The sequence below is a fragment of the Equus caballus genome, chromosome 27 (genome assembly GCF_041296265.1).
Source record: "Equus caballus isolate H_3958 breed thoroughbred chromosome 27, TB-T2T, whole genome shotgun sequence".
In the NCBI taxonomy this organism is placed as follows: Eukaryota; Metazoa; Chordata; class Mammalia; order Perissodactyla; family Equidae; genus Equus; species Equus caballus.
In genome coordinates, this window is record NC_091710.1 from 18,690,161 (window position 1) to 18,708,251 (window position 18,091).

An 18,091-nucleotide genomic window follows, 5' to 3' on the forward strand; every position below is an offset into this window, starting at 1 on the left:
CTGAGGGGGCTCAGAAATTGATGAATAAAGGGTGTCATAATCTGGGGAGAGTGATTTGAAACATCCATCTTCATCAGCTTCCTCTCAGTTAATGGGTCTGCTTTTCCTGGACCCCCTCAAAACCCTCACCTCTCACATTCCACACAAGACGTCTAGATTCAAGCTCCCTAAGAGCAGGAACTGTGTCCAGTACAAGGTCATACACCCCCACGGCCTGTGGCTGGACTCCTCTGATAATGCAGCTCTCCGCTCTTTTTCAGTGAATAGATTTGAATAAGAGGTGCACAAGGACAACCAAGCCCCCATGACTACATTTCCCAGAGATCCCCGGGTGATTAAAGCTCCACTCCTCTGGGGGTGGAGCTGTGTGGGAAGCCAGTGAGGACACTTCCTGTGCTGCCCTGGAGGTGGGAGGACTGCAGTGAGCCTGGTTCCTGGTTGCGGGCCCTGATGGAACTTGGTGAGTGACTTGTTTATGCTTTGAACTTGGATTAAATCCTATCTCAAATGTGGGTCCGGGAGACTAGATACTACACCAAGGCCAAATTTCAAGTCCCAAGGCGGTTCAGAATGTTTGGCTGATACTTACTTTGAATCCTTGCGCTAAAACTACTGTACAGCAGAATGCTGAAGATAACAGCCCTGTGATTCCAAATGTCTGGGTGACAGTCACAGCCACACCACATCCCAGCTGTGAGACTTGGGCAGGTCACTCAGTGTCTCTAAGAGCCAGTGCTTCTGTCAGTAAACGGAGCTATAAGAGAGCTTCCTTAAAAGGGTGGTTGTGAGGATTGAAGAGGGTATAAAAGATAGCTGATGTGTCTATGTGTGTTTCAGGGAGCAGGATTTCCCTCTTGGATAATTGAAACAGTGTGTCCACCTCCTCTGTCCCCATCTGAGTGTGTCCCAATGGGCCCAGTTAGTCCTGCAGGCAACAAGTTCATAACAATTCCCACTCCTCCTGCACTAGCTGATCAGAAATTCTCTAATGACCTCAAATGTTCAGGGGGACTGGGTTACATCATCTGCTGTGTTTAAGGGAATTCCCAGGGCGGGTCTCATCGTGCAGGAAGGAGGCATAGTGGGGAAGATCTCCAGGAGCCACAAATGACAGAAGTAAGCTCCTTCACTGTCAGGCAGACTGAGGACTCCACTCTCAGAGCACAGATGTGCAGAATTCCGTAGGAGAGAGAGGCCTGCGAGGAAGACAGCCACAGGAGCAAGGGGCCTGCGTGCTCTCGCTGTGGACGTTGCTCCTGTGCCCCGTATGATGCCCACAATAGCACGCCTATTGGCTCTTTTTTGATTAACTGCTGTTTCCCTCCCCAGGTTCCTCATTTTACTTTCTCAGTCACAAAACGGCTGACCCCACCCTCTCTCTCACAGGGAAGTTGTTAACTGTCTGTTAGCTGCACCCCACCCAGAGGCTTATTTTGTTTGCCCTTTCTGGGTTTAAAAACCCAGAGGCAACTTTAAAAATGGACAGATTTCACTCACAAGTCTGAGCTTCAGCTTCTCCTGAGGAGGGAACAAAGCCCACTCAGCACTTCCTGCTGCCAGGGCTCCTCCGCTGGCTTAGCTGTGACTGCTGCTTCCTTGGGGGGCTTTCGGGGTCTGCTCCATGAGCCCTCAGTGCACCAAGCACTGTTGAAGGACGGTCTGGGGGCATAGCTTGCCTGGCAACGTCTCCTTTTCCATCCAGAAAATTGCTGGGCCGGCCCTTGCCCCTGGGAGTGGGCTGGGATGTAGTGTCCTTGCAGTTTCCACAAAGCCAAGAGGAAAAGGGAGGGAAGGAAGTGGGGAGGGAAGAAAGAGGGAAGGTGGGGAGAGAAGGGGAAGGATAGGGAGAGGAAAAGAAAATAAAAACACACAGAAAGAAAAGCCACTAAGAAGTTCTCATTAAAATTCTTCTATCCAACTCAGCAGTTCTATTCTGAGTTTTGTACTCAAGAGACTGGAAAGCAGATACTGAAGAAAGTACTTGAACGTGAATGTTCAGAGCAGCACTATTCACAATAGCCAAAGGTGGGAACAACCCAAATGCCTGTCGAGGAATGAGGAGATCAACAACAAGGGTGGATCCATATCCTGGAATATTATTCAGTTGCAGAAAGGAATGAAGTATTAACACAGGTTACAATATAGATGCACCTTGAAAACGTGCCAAATGAAAGGAGCTAGCCACAAGGGGCCACATACTATATGATTACATTTCTATGAATTATCCAGAATAGTTAAATCCATAGAGACAGAAAGTAGAGTGGTGGTTGCCATGGGGCTGGAGGAAATGGGGAGTAACTGTTTAAAGGGTATGGGGTTTTATTCTGGGGTCATGAGATATTTCGGAACTAGACAGAAGTAAGTGGTGGTTGTACAAAATGGTGAATGTACTAAATGACACTTAAATGTTCACTTTAAAATGGTTAATTTGGGGCCAGCCCCATGGCCGAGCGGTTAAGTTCACATGCTCCACTTTGGCAGTCTGGGGTTCACCAATTCGGATCTTGGGCACAGACCTACCCACCACTCATCAAGCCATGCTGAAGCAGCATCCCACGTAGAAGAACTAGAAGGACTTACAACTAGGATATAAAACTATGTGCTGGGGCTTTGGAGAGAAGAAAAAAAAAGAGGAAGATTGGCAACAGATGTTAACTCAGGGCCAATCTTCCTCACCAAAGTAATAATAATAATAATAATAATACCTTTAAAAATGGTTAATTTTATGTTATTTGAATTTCACATCAATTTTTGAAAAGATCTATTCAGTAATACAAGGAATCCTCATGGTAGAGGTTGAAGATTCTACCTCAGTCCAAAGTGTATTTGTGCTGCTTGTAGCCTTGAGCATGAGGGCAGCATCTTATTCCCTCCCCGGGGTCCTCAATCTAGTTCCTCAAGCACAAAACAGTGGACTCCACTCTTCCCTCAAAAGGAAGCTTCTAACTGTGTCAACCTTCAAAAACAGAAACGCGTTTAAGAGGCAAATGTTTATTTGGGATAAAAGAATTGCAATTTGGGGAGCACAGAGTCAGGTAGAAACCCAAATAGTATCCCAGTTACACAGTGAAAGAGGAGGATTCTTATGGGGAAAGGACAGGGGTAATTACATGAAAAGAAGAGAGAAAAGACAAAAACTCTTGTATAGCTGTTCACAGTCTATGTTGTTCTTCAGCTGTACACAGCTGCTTTGCCGATTCTGTCCAGAAAGGGAGTCAGGGAGTGAGCAGGGAAAGAGTGTTTTGGTTTTAACTCCACATATGCTGGGTTTAATGTGGGGGAACCAATATCAGGGTTGGTATCAATTCCCCCCTATTTTATGTTAATCTCTCATTCTTGATGGATTTGGGGCGGCATCTGATCTAGCTACTTCCTGCTGAATTGGGGCATAGGTTGTTTCATCTCATTGAACCAGTCTTTTAATAAGGTGCTGATGCTGGTAGGCTCCCAAAGTTAGGCCTGTATCAGGTAAGTAGCCAGAGATTTAATAAGAGTTTTTCTAGAGAAATGAAAAGAGAAAAATAAGGTTAATGGTTGGAGCAAATTATAAACCAGTTCTTTTTTTTATTTTTATTTTTTTTTAAGATTGGCACCTGGGCTAACAACTGTTGCCAATCTTTTTTTTTCCTGCTTTATCTCCCCAACCGCCCCCCGCCCCCATACAAAGCTGTATATCTTAGTTGCAGGTCCTTCTAGTTGTGGGATGTGGGACGCCGCCTCAACCTGGCCTGACGAGTGGTGCCATGTCCGCACCCAGGATCCGAGCCCTGGGCCACCGCAGCAGAGCACATGAACTTAACCACCCTGCCATGGAGCCGGCCCCTATAAGCCAGTTCTTGAGCCAGGGGGCAGCCACTCAAGATTCCTAGAAGTCAGGGTCGAAGCATCTTTTTCAGTTTGAAATATCTCTGATGGTGTCATCGGGCACTCAGGTAGCTTTCTGAGTGGCTTACACAGCAGCAGGCGTGAATCTCTCTTAAGTTTACATCAAGTCCTCCAGCTTTAGTTTGCAAGGTTTCAGGGGGAAAAAAAAAGGCAGGTTTAGTTTTCAGTGACTCCAAATGCAAATGATGGGAAAAAACCTGAAAATGTTAATTTGGAGGTTTGTAGCCAGATATTTCAGGAGACTAAAACAATTCAGGATCCAGTCCAGTTAACAGGTGTAACAAAAAATCTTAAAGACAATTGACAGAACCAAAATCTAATATCCACAAATGTGTATTATAGTTTTTATTGAAACATAATCTTTCTCTCTAAAATCACCCTCAATTTCACTGGACATAGCCAAGTTAAGACTAACTTGTTTGTAAAGTAAGTCTAGTTTTAATAAATTTGGCATAATTATTTACATAAGTACAGCAAGAATAGTAATTGATTATATAGGCTCTTTCAAATCTGCTTTGCTGGAACCACATAAGGAATCTCTGGTTTAACTTCAAAGGCCTCTCATGGCCAGGAAAGCCAGACCAAGAACTTGTCATCAGATTCTGCCTTCTGTACCTACTGATTTGGATGAATCCCTCTCTTCGTGAGGTTCCCCAAAATACTGAGGTTCCTTGTACCTGCCAGGGGGGTGACATCCTTTGCTCAACCTTACCAGGTCACTGGAAACCCATAAGAATGGTACCAGGCCAATATTTTGAAGTGAGTTTATTCCAGAATGTCAACCTTCATTCCTCAAAAGTTGCCTAGTCATATCCGAGTCTGTATGTTTTTCTCAAATATGACATTCTAGTCAAAGCCTAGGTAATATAACTAGTGTTTACAATTGTGTCCTGTTATAAGAAGAACAAATTCTTGTTGGACTTATGCAAAAAACCATATTGCCACGAGAATAAGAATACTTACTTATCAGGAGTTTTTACATTTTTCTAGGGCTCAGATAGGGAGAAAAAGGTAAATGCCTTAATTTTGTCTTTAAATTGCTATAAATACAGTTCCTTAAGAGAATAAAGTTTTCTTAAAACTGGAAAAAACAAAACATCAAAAATCAGCAATATCTCAATGAAAAAGCCATAAAAATTATAATCATCCCTATTGGTTTATTCAGTCCTGTGTAATTGGTTCTCGATCTTAATCTTAGCAGTTTCATGAAGTCGTCAGTTTTTCTGTTAGAGTTCTGTAATTTCTTACCCAGTGCAGTTTTATAATCTGAAAGTTTATTGGAACCTGTACTCTAGAGTAAGCACCAGAGTCCTTTCCATGAATTTTGCTAAAGATGAAACATATTTTCAAAAACATCAAACAACTGTCTGTAAATAACAAAACATCTAAAAGTGGCAATTTACAAAGATGTTGGACCATCTCTGTGATGTACAACATTTTGAGATAATAACCAGAATTATGGCTGACAATCAGAACAAATCAGAATTTTAGGTAATTTAAAAAATATTTATATCAATAACATTCATTTACATAATACCACTTAAGAAAGTTTATCATTACTTATTTGACAATGCTTCCCATATAGTCTAATATGTCAAACAAGCCTAATTAGTTTAGCATTTTTTCTTAGAGGAAGAGAGCAAATCTCTCCAAGAAGTCTCAGGGTCCCTCTGAAAATCCCCAGAGAAACTTTCCTTCCTCCTCCAGATCAAAAGAAAGCTTTTATTCTTGAATAAAACTTGAATATTTGTGTTGGAGGGAGCTTGTCAAAAATATTAAAAGCTTTAAAACTTTTTTTCAGACAGGAAACAAAAGTCACTGCGAAACCATGTTCGGGTATCTATTCAAAGTGATGACAGAAACAGACAAGGGGAAACGGAGTTAAAATAGTAAAAACAGACCTTTTTATAATCTTTTTATCAAGCGAAGATTAAAAGTCTAGGAAAATTATCCTTTTAAGAAAGAGGAAACCAAGTTTTAATTTTGTACCAGTTTACTTTTGATACTGAAACTTATGTACTTAACAAATTTATTTTAACCTCGGAAAACTTGACCATGCACAAAATTCCACAGGGTTTTACTTTCACAAAACTTTGGTTACTTTTTCTACATTCAGAATTTGTCCCGGTACTTTAGGACAAATTTATCTTTCTTAACTCAAGAAACAAAAATATTTCCATTCTTTATACCTTTTCTACTGAAAACATATATTTTACATTCCTTGTATACAGACCTTTTAGAAATATGTGTTTTCTCATAGAAAATTCCTCAGCATACGTAAAACATGGGTTTAATGTGGGGGAACCAATATCAAGGTCAGTATCAAGTTCTCTTATTCAAAATCACCAGTTGTCTTTTGTTAGATTGCCTTTGACTGTTTTCTGTTTCTGTTAGCTTCTCTCTGTTTATTGGCTTTATCTTTTCATTGACCATTACTATGAGTATTAAATTTTTCTTCTACATAAGTAGTTTGATATTATGCTGTATCTATACAGTCCCTTTCTATTTACAATTGATTATGTATTGGTCTTGTTTTTGTTCTTAATTAGTTTCCTAAGGTCTGAAATCTTTTCTTCCATAAAATTTTATTATTTTATCACTTCTTTTTTTGATTTTTTTAATTCTTTTTTATTTTTTATTATTTGAGTCCATAATAGTTTACATCATTGTGAAATTTCAGTTGTACATTATTTCTTGTCTGTCACTACATAGGTACTCCCCTTCACCCCCTGTGCCCACCCTCCACCACCCTTCCCTTGGTAACCACTGAACTGTTTTCTTTGTCCATGTGCTTGTTCATATGCCACATATGAGCGAAATCATCTGGTGTTTGTCTTTCTCAGCCTGGCTTATTTTGGTTAGCATAATTCCTTCCAGATCCTTCCTTGTTGTTGCAAATGGGATGAATTTGTCTTTTTTTTCTGGCTGAGTAGTATTCCATTATATATATATACTACATCTTCTTTAGCCAATCATTGGTTGAGGGGCACTTGGATTATTTCCATGTCTTGGCTATTCTAGATAGTGCTACAACGAACATAGGGGTGCTTATGTTACTTTGGATTGTTGATTTAAAATTGGGTAGATACCCAGAAGTGGGACAGCTTGGTCATATGGTAGTTCTATTTTTACTTTTTTAAGGAATCTCTATACTGTTTTCCATAGTGGCTGCACCAGTTTGCATTCCCACCAGCAATGTATGAATGTTCCCTTCTCTCCACACCCTCTCCAACATTTATTATTTTTGGTCTTAGTGATTACAGCTATTCTAACGGGTGTAAGGCGCTATCTTGGTGCAGTTTTGATTTGCATTGCCCTGATGATTAGTGATGTTGAACATCTTTACATGTGTTTATTGGCTATCTGTATATCTTCTTTGGAAAAATGTCTATCTGCTGCCCATTTTTTGATCGGGCTGTTTGTTTTGTTGTTGTTCAGTTTTGTGAGTTCCTTATATATTACGGAGATTAACCCCTTATTCGATATATGATTTACAAAAATTTTCTCCCAATTGGTGCATTGTCTTTTGGTTTTGATCCTAGTTTCTTTGGCCTTAGAGAAGCTCATTAGTCTGATGAACTCCCATTTGTTTATTTTTCTTTTGTTTCCCTTATTTGAGAAGGCATGGTATTCGAAAAGATCCTTTTAAGTTCAATGTCAAAGAGTGTACTACCTATATTATCTTCCAGGAGTTTTATGGTTTCAGGGCATATCTTCAAGTCTTTGATCCATTTTGAGTTTATTTTTGTGTATGGCATGAGATCATAGTCTATTTTCATTCTTTTGCACGTGGCTGTCCAGTTTTCCCAACACCATTTCTTGAAGAGACTGTCTTTTCTTCATGGTATGTTCTTGGCACCTTTGTTGAATATTAGCTGTCCGTATGTGTGCGGTTTTATTTATGGGCTTTCAGTTCTGTTCCATTGATCTGTGTGCCTGTTTTTGTACCTGTACCATGCTGTTTTGATCACTATGGCTTTGTAGTACATTTTGAAGCCAGGGATTGTGATGCCTCCAGCTTTGTTCTTTTTTCTCGGGATTGCCTTAGCAATTCAGGGTCTTTCATTGCCCCATATGAATTTTAAGATTCTTTGCTCTATTTCCGTGAAGAGTATCATTGAGATTCTGATTGGGATTGCATTGAATCTGTAGATTGCTTTGGGTAGTATGGACATTTTAACTATGTTTATTCTTCCAATCCACGTGCATGAAATCTCTTTCCATATCTTTTGTCACTGTCTATTTCTTTCAATAATGTCTTTTAGTTTTCATTGTATAAGTCTTTTGCCTCCTTAGTTAAATTTATTTGTAGGTACTTTATTCTATTTTTTGCTATTGTAAATGGAATTGTATTCTTGAATTCTCTTTCTGTAGGTTCGTTATTAGAGCACAGAAATGCAACTGATTTTTGTAAGTTGATTTTGTACCCTGCAACTTTACTGGAGTTGTTAATTATTTCTAATAGTTTTCCAATGAATTCTTTGGGGTTTCTATATATAAGATCATGTTGTCTGCAAACAGCAAGAGTTTCACTCCCTATTTGGATTCCTTTTATTCCTTTCTCTTGCCTAATTGTTATGGCCGAAACCTCCAGTACTATGTTGAATAAGAGTAGTGATAGTGGGCATCCTTGTCTTGTTCCTGTTCTCACAGGGATGGTGTTCAGTTTTTCCTCATTGAGTATGATGTTGGCTATGAGTTTGTCACATATTGCCTTTATTATGTTGAGGTAGTTTCCTTCTATGCCCATTTTGTTCAGAATTTTTATCATAAATGGCTGTTGGGTCTTTTCAAATGCTTTCTCTGCATCTATTGAGATGATCATGTGGTGTTTATTCCTCATTTTTGTTAATGTGGTGTATCACACTGATTGATTTGCAGATGCTGAACCATCCCTGTGCCCCTGGAATAAATCCCACTTGATCATGATGTATGATCTCTTCGATGTATTGCTGTATTCGGGTTGCCAATATTTTGTTGAGGATTTTTGCATCTATGTTCATCAGTGATATTTGCCTGTAGTTTTCCTGTTTTGTGCTGTCCTTATCAGGCTTTGGTATCACAGTGATGTTGGCCTTGTAGAATGTGTTAGCAAGCATTCCATCTTCCCTAATTTTTTGGAATAGCTTGAGAAGGATAGGTATTAAATCCTCTCTGAAAGTTTGGTAAAATTCCCCAGGAAAGCCGTCTGGTCCTGGGTTTTTATTCTTTGGGATGCTTTTGATTACTGTTTCAATCTCTTTGCTGATAATTGGTCTATTCAGATTGTCTGTTTCTTCTTGATTCAGCTTTGGGAGGTTGTAAAAGTCTAAGAATTTGTCCATTTCCTCTAGATTGTCCATTTTGTTGTTATTTTTCATAGTATTCTCTTACAATATGTTGTATTTATGTGGTTTCCATTGTAATTTCTACTCTTTCATTTCTAATTTTATTTATCTGAGCTCTCTCTCTTTTTTCTTTGTAAGTCTGGTTAGGGGTTTGTCAATTTTATTTATCTTCTTTAAGAACCAGCTTTTTGTTTCATTGATCCTTTCTACTGCCTTTTTTGTTTCAATAGCATTTATTTCTGCTCTGATTTTTATTATTTCTCTCCTACTGACTTTGGGCTTTGTTTGTTCTTATTTTTCTAATTCAATTAGGTGTAGTTTGAGATTGCTTATTTGATTTTTTTCTTGTTTGTTAAGGGTTTTTTCTTGTTTGTTATTGCAATGAATTTCCCTCTTAATATGGCTTTTTCTGCATCCCACATGAGTTGTTGTGGTATGTTTTCATTTTAATTCGTCTCCAGATATTTTTTTATTTCTCCTTTAATTCCTTCAATGATCCTTTGCTCATTCAATAACATGTTGTTTAGTCTCCACATCTTTGTCCTTTTCTCAACTCTTTTCTTGTAATTAATTTCTATCTGTATAGCATTGTGATCAGAAAAGATGCTTGTTATTACTTGAATTTTCTTAAATTTATTGAGGCTTGCCTTGTTTTCCAACATATGGTATATTCTTGAGAATGTTCCATGCTCACTTGAGAATGTGTATTCTGCTGGTTTTGGATGGAATGTTCTATATGTGTCTATTAAGTCCATCTGGTCTAGGTTTTCATTTAATTCCACTGTTTCCTTGTTGATTTTCTGTCTGGATGATCTATCCATTGACATATGTGGAGTGTTGAGGTCCCCTACTATTATTGTCTTATTATTAATGCTTCTTTTAGGTTTGTTAACAGTTGCTTGATGAAGTTTGGTGCTCCTGTGTTTGGTGCATAGGTATTTATAACTGTTATTCTTGATGGAGTGTCCCTTTGATCACTATATATTGCCCTCTTTGTCTCTCTTTACCTGTCTTATCTTGAAGTGTACTTTGCCTGATATCAGTATTGTGACACCTGCTTTCTTTTGTTTGCCATTAGCTTGGGGTATCATCTTCCATCCCTTCACTCTGAGCCTGTGTTTTTTGTTTGAGCTGAGATGCGTTTCCTGGAGGCAGCATGTTGTTGGATCTTGTTCTTTAATCCATCTCGCCACTCTGTATCTTTTTTTTTTTTTTTTGAAGAATTCAATCCATTTACATTCACGGTGATTATCAATATATGAGGGCTTAATGCTGCCATTTTATCACTCATTTTCCAGTTCTCCTGCATTTCCTTTGTTTCTCGTCCTGTGTATTTTGGTCTACCAATCGACTTATGTAGTTTTTTATGTTTCATTTCTTTATTTTCTCCTTATTTATTATTTGTGTCTCTGTTCTGCTTTTTTGCTTAGTGGTTACCCTGAGGTTTGTATTCAAGATCTCATGGATAAGATAATCCCTTTTCTGATGGCCTCTAATTTCCTTAGACTAAACAGATTCAGTCCCTCTCCTCTTCCCCTCGTAAGTTGTTTTTCTCACATCTTATTCCATCTTGTGTTATGGGTTTGTGGTTAAAATGACAAGATTATCTTTCTTTTTGGTGTTTTCTTTCCCTTTAGCTTAATGCTATACTTGAGTATTTGCTATCCTGCTCTGATTCTGTCTACCTATTTATCTCCTTACTCTGTGGTTTGTAACCCTTTTCTCCCTTTTTTTTTTCAGATATGAGGGCCTTCTTGAGGCTTTCTTGTAGGGGGCATCTCATGGTTAAGAACTCTCTTAGCCTATGTTTGTCTGGGAAAGTTTTTATTTCTCCATTATATCTGAAGGATATTTTCGCTGGGTAGAGTATTCTTGGCTGAAAGTTTTTTTCCTTCAATGATTTGAATATGTCATTCCAGTCTCTCCTAGCCTGTGAGGTTTCTGAAGAGAAATCCACTGAAAGTCTGATGGGGGTTCCTTTGTAGGTAATTTTCTTCTGCCTTCCTGCCCTTAGTATCCTTTCTTTGTCATTCAGTTTTGCCAGTTTCACTACTAGATGCCTTGCAGTATGTCTTTTTACACTGACATATTTAGGAGATCTGGCAGCCTCTTCCACAAGAATTTCCTTCCCTAGATTTGGGAAGTTCTCTGCTATTATTTCTTTGAACAAGCTTTCTACTCCATTCTCCTTCTCTTCTCCTTCTTGAATACCTATAATTCTTATGTTGTTTTTCCTAATTGAGTCAGATATTCCTTGGAGACTTTCTTCATTTCTTTTTAGTCTTAGTTCTCTCTGCTCCTATATCTGGAACATTTCAATATGTCTATCTTTGATTATGCTAATACGCTCCCCTATGGTGTCTGCTTGAGTGTTCAGGGAATCCATATTTTGTTTTATTTCTTGTATTGTGTCTTTCATGTCTAATGTTTCTGAGTGATTCTTCTTTATAGTTTCAATCTCTTTTGTGAAGTAGCACCCGAACTCATTGAATTGTTTCTCTACATTCTCTTTTACGTCACCAAGTTTTTTGATGATAGCTGTTTTGAATTCTTTGTCATTTAGATTACATATTTCTGCATGCTCAGGACTGTTTTCTGGGTTCTTGCCATTTTCTCTCTGGTCTGGAGATCTAATATAGTGTTTGATATTGCTAAAGGCTCTGTTTTTTTTTTTTTGCATCCTGCTGTTATTAGGTCCCAGTTACCACCTATCACCACTGGGTGGGGGGTCAAGAGCCCTGTATTCTAAGCCCTCTGCCTTCAGCCGAAATCCCAGGGGCTGGAGGTGCACTGAGTGGATGGGGAGAGGGGTGCTTTCTACTGTGTGCTCTTGGGGTTTTCCCCTTCTGCTCTCCTAGGGTGTTGGCTTGATGAGGTCACCCCGGTAAAACCTTTCACCCTGGTAGAGGGCTTCCCTCTAGACTGCACAGCCCCTTGGGAGTGCTTGATGTTCCTGCAAATGAACATCCCCTCCCCCGTTCCTTCCCTCTCAGAGGCCTCCCACTGTCTGATTCACAGGCTTTAGGGGAGGGAGCAAAGATTTCTCTTACCCCAGTCCAGCTCTGAGGGGGGCTCCAGCCTCTCTGCCCTTTGTCATATGGCTGCATGGATCTGTCCAACATTTTTTGTGCTGTTTGGATGTCCTCTGTTGGAGTATGGACTTTTGTTGTTGTATATTGGAGGGGGAAGGCTTCTGAGAGGCCTCACTTTGCCCTGATGCTGACATCACTCCTCATTTTTTGACTGTTATGAGTCCATTTTAAATGCGCTATCACTCCAAGGATAGAAATTCTGTAAAGAATTTCTTTCCATTGTTCAGTTTACTTTCTTCATGAGTTTGATGTACTTTATTTGCCTATCTTTTGCATATTATGCCCTTCTCTTCTAATTCCAACCTCATGGCATATTTGCATTCTGTTTTTTCATCATATTCATGCATGTATAGCTCTGTCTCCACCTTCTATTTGTTTCTTGAATCTAATGTGACTGGTGAGGTGTCTGGCTGGGGTGGGGCTTGGACTCCTTAATCTTTTCATTGGAGATGAGGGAAGATGAATATGATAGAAGACACTTTGATGGTTGATCTTCTATATATCGGTCATTCTTCCTTTCTGGTGACACCACACATTAAGAACATTGCCTTATTTTTCTGCCCCAATATCACCAATTATACTTTACACCTAAAGAATGACCAGGTGCTACCATTACATACTGGTCTTTGCTGTGTTTCATAAATCATCTAGTAGTAATGAGGGGCATGGAATGTGGTTCACCCCCTGCTTGCTGATCCCATGGCAACTAATCATCTATCTGGTTTCTTCTGAGACCCCCTCCTCTTGGCTTCCACAATTGCCAGACTTAGACCCCTTCAGTATTTCTCCCATCTCCATCAGGTATAAGATCTACACCCTCCCTATGCAACTCAGATGTTCACTTTGCTTTGCAGTCTTTGCCTTCTATTTTATGCTTTTTTGGGATTTTTCATAATTTATGGTCCACCAAACTACCTTTTTGTTTTTAAGGAAGGTCACATTATATGTTTCACTATCTTTTCTATTATTTCTAGAGTTTGGGCCAGGAAAAAGAAATTTCTAAGTTTTCTGAACTAAAACTGAAAATCAGCCTACTTACAATTTTCTTAGAAAGGTATTAAGTGACTTTCTGAGAGTTCTCAGGAGACTCTCTGAGTGCATTCACTCTGTCTCCATTGAATGTTCTCTTACATTTATCATCAAGCTGAAAGGAAAGATTATATCACTGCACGGAGATGCTACAAATCAATACATAAAGCTACTAAAGTTTTCAGTCAGCTATTTTCCTGGCAACTACTTTCGCAGGGCTTCCAGCATTTTACCTTGAATCACAACTTTAGTGATACATAATTTCTTATGTTTAGTCACAGAATACTCAAGTACTGTTTGGTTACAACAGGTTGTTTGCATCCAGACCCCTATTAGACACTGACTTTTTTTGAATGGGACTGCAGTTACTAAATTCTAACTCAACATTATATCTTTAAAAAAAAAAAAAAGAAGAGAAAGGAAAAATGAGGAAAGCAAACACTTGAAAGCAAATTATAACATTTAAAAAGAAATATAAAACAATTTCCTAGTAGAAGGACTAATGGTCTAACCAAGAATCAAAGAGCCAGGCTATTAACCTCCTGATTCCTTTTTGATCCACTTTCACCTCACAAATCTTTTCTACATGGGATTTAATAAAACAAGAGCTTTTTGTCTTTTTTTCTGGCTTCCTTTACCAGAAGGTCAAGAGATAACTTAAGATTTGATTCAGGTCTTATCTTGTCTTCCCTTCTGCTTTTCATTCCTTAACTTGATAAATTCTTTGTTGACATTATTTTTCCGCCAACTCTCCCAATAGCTTTGAGAAAAAATCCTGCCAGCTCCTAGTCCTACAGCAGAAAGTGTCTGCTTAGGTTTCAGCAAAATCCCTCAATAGAGTCTCATTGACTGTACTTGGGTCACATGCCACCCGTGAGCAAAGCACTGGTCCTAGACCATATGTGCTTTGAATTGCTCCTACCTGGATCACATGTCAATTCATTCAGCTCAGTATGTCCAGCTCATTCTCCATACAATAGTCAGAAATATCAATTTGATTATGCTATATTTTGCCTAAACTGCATCCTTCCTCTCCTGCCTGTCTGACAATGATTTCTCATCTCACAGTAAAAGCCAAAAGGCCAGCATCGCCTGTAAGCCCTCTGTCACCTGTTTGATCTCATCTCAATCCACACTCCCTCTCACATGCTCCACTCCAGTCACCCTGGTTTCCTTGATGTTCCCTGAACACTGTAGGCAGGTTCCATTTTAAGGCTTTTTTACGTTCTATTCCTTATGCCCAAAGGGTCTCCCCCCCGCCACCCCCACGATGTGGACCTGGCTCATTCTCTCACAGCCTTAAAGTCAAAGTGAGACTCTCTTTGACCACATTATTTAAAATTGAAACTCGCTCTGTGCACATTCCATCTGCTTTTTTTGCTTTAGTTTTCCCAGAGCACTTATCACAATCTAAGAAATTGCATGTTTTATTTATTTATTCAGTTCACTCTGTGTCATCTCAATCCTGGCTAAAATGTAAGATTTCCAAGGGCAAGCAAGCCCTAGATCAATAGTAAATACATAGTAGATTTTCAATAAACTTTAAAAAGAAATTTTTTTTGAGGAAGATTAGCTCTGAGCTAACATTTGTTGTCAATCCTCCTCTTTTTGCTGAGGAAGATTGGCTCTAAGCTAACATCTGTGCCCATCTTCCTCTATTTTATATATGGGATGCCTGCCACAGGCATGGCTTGATAAGCAGTGTGTGGGTCCGCACCTGGAATCCAAACTGGTAAACCCCAGGCCACCGAAGCAGAACATGTGAACTTAACTGCTGTGCCACCAGGCCAGACCCTTCAGTAAACTATTTATTCAATGAATCAATAAATCAATGCATGAATGATTGTAAATTTGAATGCAGAACTTTGGGTAAGATTCAGCTAAAAGGGAAAAGGGGTCAGGTACCATGAATTTATTACATAATTCTCCTGTTTATATTAAGAACTGTTTATAAACCCTATTTTAATTGATACAACTTGAACCTTTTTTATTCATCCCCAAAAATACTACATGTTAGCTGTTTATCATTTTGCTCATCACTTAATCTGGATTTCCAACTTCTCATGCTTAAAACATAGAAGTGATAATACCTTTCTTACAGGATTACTGAAACTATTAAATGAGCTTATGTATGTGAAACAATTAATACAATAAAAGCACTAAACAAAAGACGATTACAGATGTGTATAACTATTGTCTGTATTTACTTATTTAAAATACATTAGTTACAATTTGGCCAATCAAAGGAATTCAAGTACAAAAGTAATACTATTTGTATTTGTTTTGTTTTCCTTGCCTTAGGGCATCATGGACATTGAAGCATATTTTAAAAGAATCGGTTATGAGAACTCTAAGATCAAATTGGACTTGGAAACATTAACTGACATTCTTCAGCACCATATCCGAGCCATTCCCTTTGAGAACCTTAACATCCATTGTGGGGAACCCATGGAATTGGGTTTGGAGGAGGTTTTTAATCAAGTTGTGAGGAGGAACCGGGGTGGATGGTGTCTCCAGGTCAATCATCTTCTGTACTGGGCTCTGACCACAATAGGTTTTGAGACCACCATATTAGGAGGGTATGTCTACAACCCTACAGCCAACAAATACAGCAATCGTATGATTCACCTTCTGCTGAAGGTGACCATTGATGGCAGGAACTACATAGCTGATGCTGGGTTTGGACGCTCTTACCAGATGTGGCAGCCTATGGAGTTAACTTCTGGGCAGGATCAGCCTCAGGTGCCTTGCATCTTTCGCTTGACAGAAGAGAGAGGAATCTGGTACCTGGACCAAATGAGAAGAGAACAGTACATTCCAAACCAAGAATTTCTTAATTCTGATCTCCTGGAAAAGAATAAATACAGAAAAATCTACAACTTTACCCTTGAACCTCACACAATAGAAGATTTCGAGTCTGTGAATACATACCTTCAGATATCTCCAGCATCTGTGTTCACAAGCAAGTCATTTTGTTCCTTGCAGACCCCAGAAGGGGTTCACTGTTTGGTGGGCTTCACTCTCACCTATAGGAAATTCAATTATAAAGACAACATGGATTTGGTGGAGTTTAAGACACTGAAGGAGGAAGAAGTAGAAGAAGAGCTGAAAAATATATTTAATATTTCCTTGGAGAGAAAGCTTATGCCCAAACATGGTGATCAATGTTTTACTATTTAGAGTAAGGCGTAAAAATGTCCTTCATTATTTCCTCATACTGACACTTTTTGTTATTAAAAATTTTAAGCACATACAAAACTACAGAGAATAAAAAAAAAACAACCCTGTGTATTTATCACCCAGTTTACAGTTATCAACTGGTGGCCTAGCTATCATATTTCCTCAGTGCTCCCACATTATATTGAAGAAAATTCTAGACATAAAATCATTTCACCCTTAATAATGTGGGTATACACAATTAGATAACATTTTAAAGAAACAACCTCACTCCTTTTCAAAATTAATGATAGTAAAGATGTTTTAAGGATGGCCTATGGTTGTTTTGGGGGAAAATAGTGATTTGTGCTAGAAGACCCTCCACATTGGTTGAATGTTGAATTCGTAGAAAAGTTAACCATGGTTCAGTAAATAGAATATTGAGGAAGTTGTTTCCATTATTTTCAACTAGCATATATCCAATGTCCAATTTTTACAAAAATACCACATGTGTAACTTAGAATTTAGCGAAGAAGAATGAGACATGATATTTCTTCCAAATAACCTAATAGTTCTCAAGGCAAAGCTTAAGCCAGTACATAGTAACATGTGATTAAGTCACAAGAGGGTAACACAGCTAATAATTTCTTACATGGTACTTTTTGCAACCGCAGTCCTTCATGTACCATTTTATTAAATATGGGAACACTGAAATTTAGAATTTTCAAATTCCAGAATTGTCATTTATCTCTAAAAGTAATAATTACTGTGAATTTTAAAATACTTGTCTGTAAAAACTTGATGTCTAAAAAGTCTGTTAAAACATTGCTGGCTACTACAATGTCAGTCACAAAGTTTTTGTTTGTCAGAGTTAGGATATGATGAGGCTAGGCTATTTTTCTGCGATGGTCTTTCTTGTCTCCCAGCTATGTTCTTTTATTTCCTTCCACATTTTGTCATAAGAGAAAGAGTATGAACTTCAAAGTATATAGATCTGAATTTAAATCCCGTGGACACTGGGCAAATTACTTGGTGAATCTATGGCTCCAATTCTTCATATGTAAAATGGGGATGATACTTCTATAATTAAGCGCCAGACCTAGACTAAACTCTCAATAAATATTTGCTATATGGATGAATGAATGATGTGAGTAAATGTTTTTGATACTGAGTCAGCATCTGATAAGAGCTGTCTCATCTTGCTTTATTTCCCTCCCAAAGTGTAGTTTCTTCCATCTTGCTTTATTTCCCCCTGGCTTGAAACCCTGGTCCTGAAACTGCTCAATCTGTCTGCTTCTTCCTTGCTTAAATATTAATAGCACATCTAATGGCCCAAATTTGAGTATGGCTTTGTGCTGAAGAATCAGAATCTTTGTTTATCTATAACTCAGATTTCTGTTTATGAATTCCAGAATCAGGGCTATTATTTAAACTGCAGACTTATTCTTACACTATTTTCTCTCTTTGACTTGTGATTATCATAATAAGGTTAAGAGAAGAGCAGGGACTGGAATGGAGAAATGTTAGTTAAAAGAATAAATTACTTTGGATCATGAGTACTTCACGTACCGATGTAACAGTTGGGAGATACTGCTCAGGGTG

General features: G+C 38.6%; 1 protein-coding gene across 1 annotated transcript; it reads left to right on the plus strand.

Annotated features, from left to right (window-relative positions):
- The first annotated feature begins 328 nt into the window (after positions 1-328).
- LOC100049837 (arylamine N-acetyltransferase 1) lies at positions 329-17,632 on the plus strand. The gene is made up of 2 exons (XM_005606255.4): positions 329-460; positions 15,635-17,632. The coding sequence occupies exon 2, from the start codon at positions 15,641-15,643 to the stop codon at positions 16,511-16,513; it is 873 nt and encodes a 290-aa protein (XP_005606312.2). The 5' UTR covers positions 329-460; positions 15,635-15,640; the 3' UTR covers positions 16,514-17,632.
- Positions 17,633-18,091: the final 459 nt, after the last annotated feature.

What these genes read in the sequence shown, in the direction of transcription:
- LOC100049837 (XM_005606255.4), top strand. Translation starts at nt 15,641, where the DNA reads ATGGACATTGAAGCATATTTTAAAAGAATCGGTTATGAGAACTCTAAG.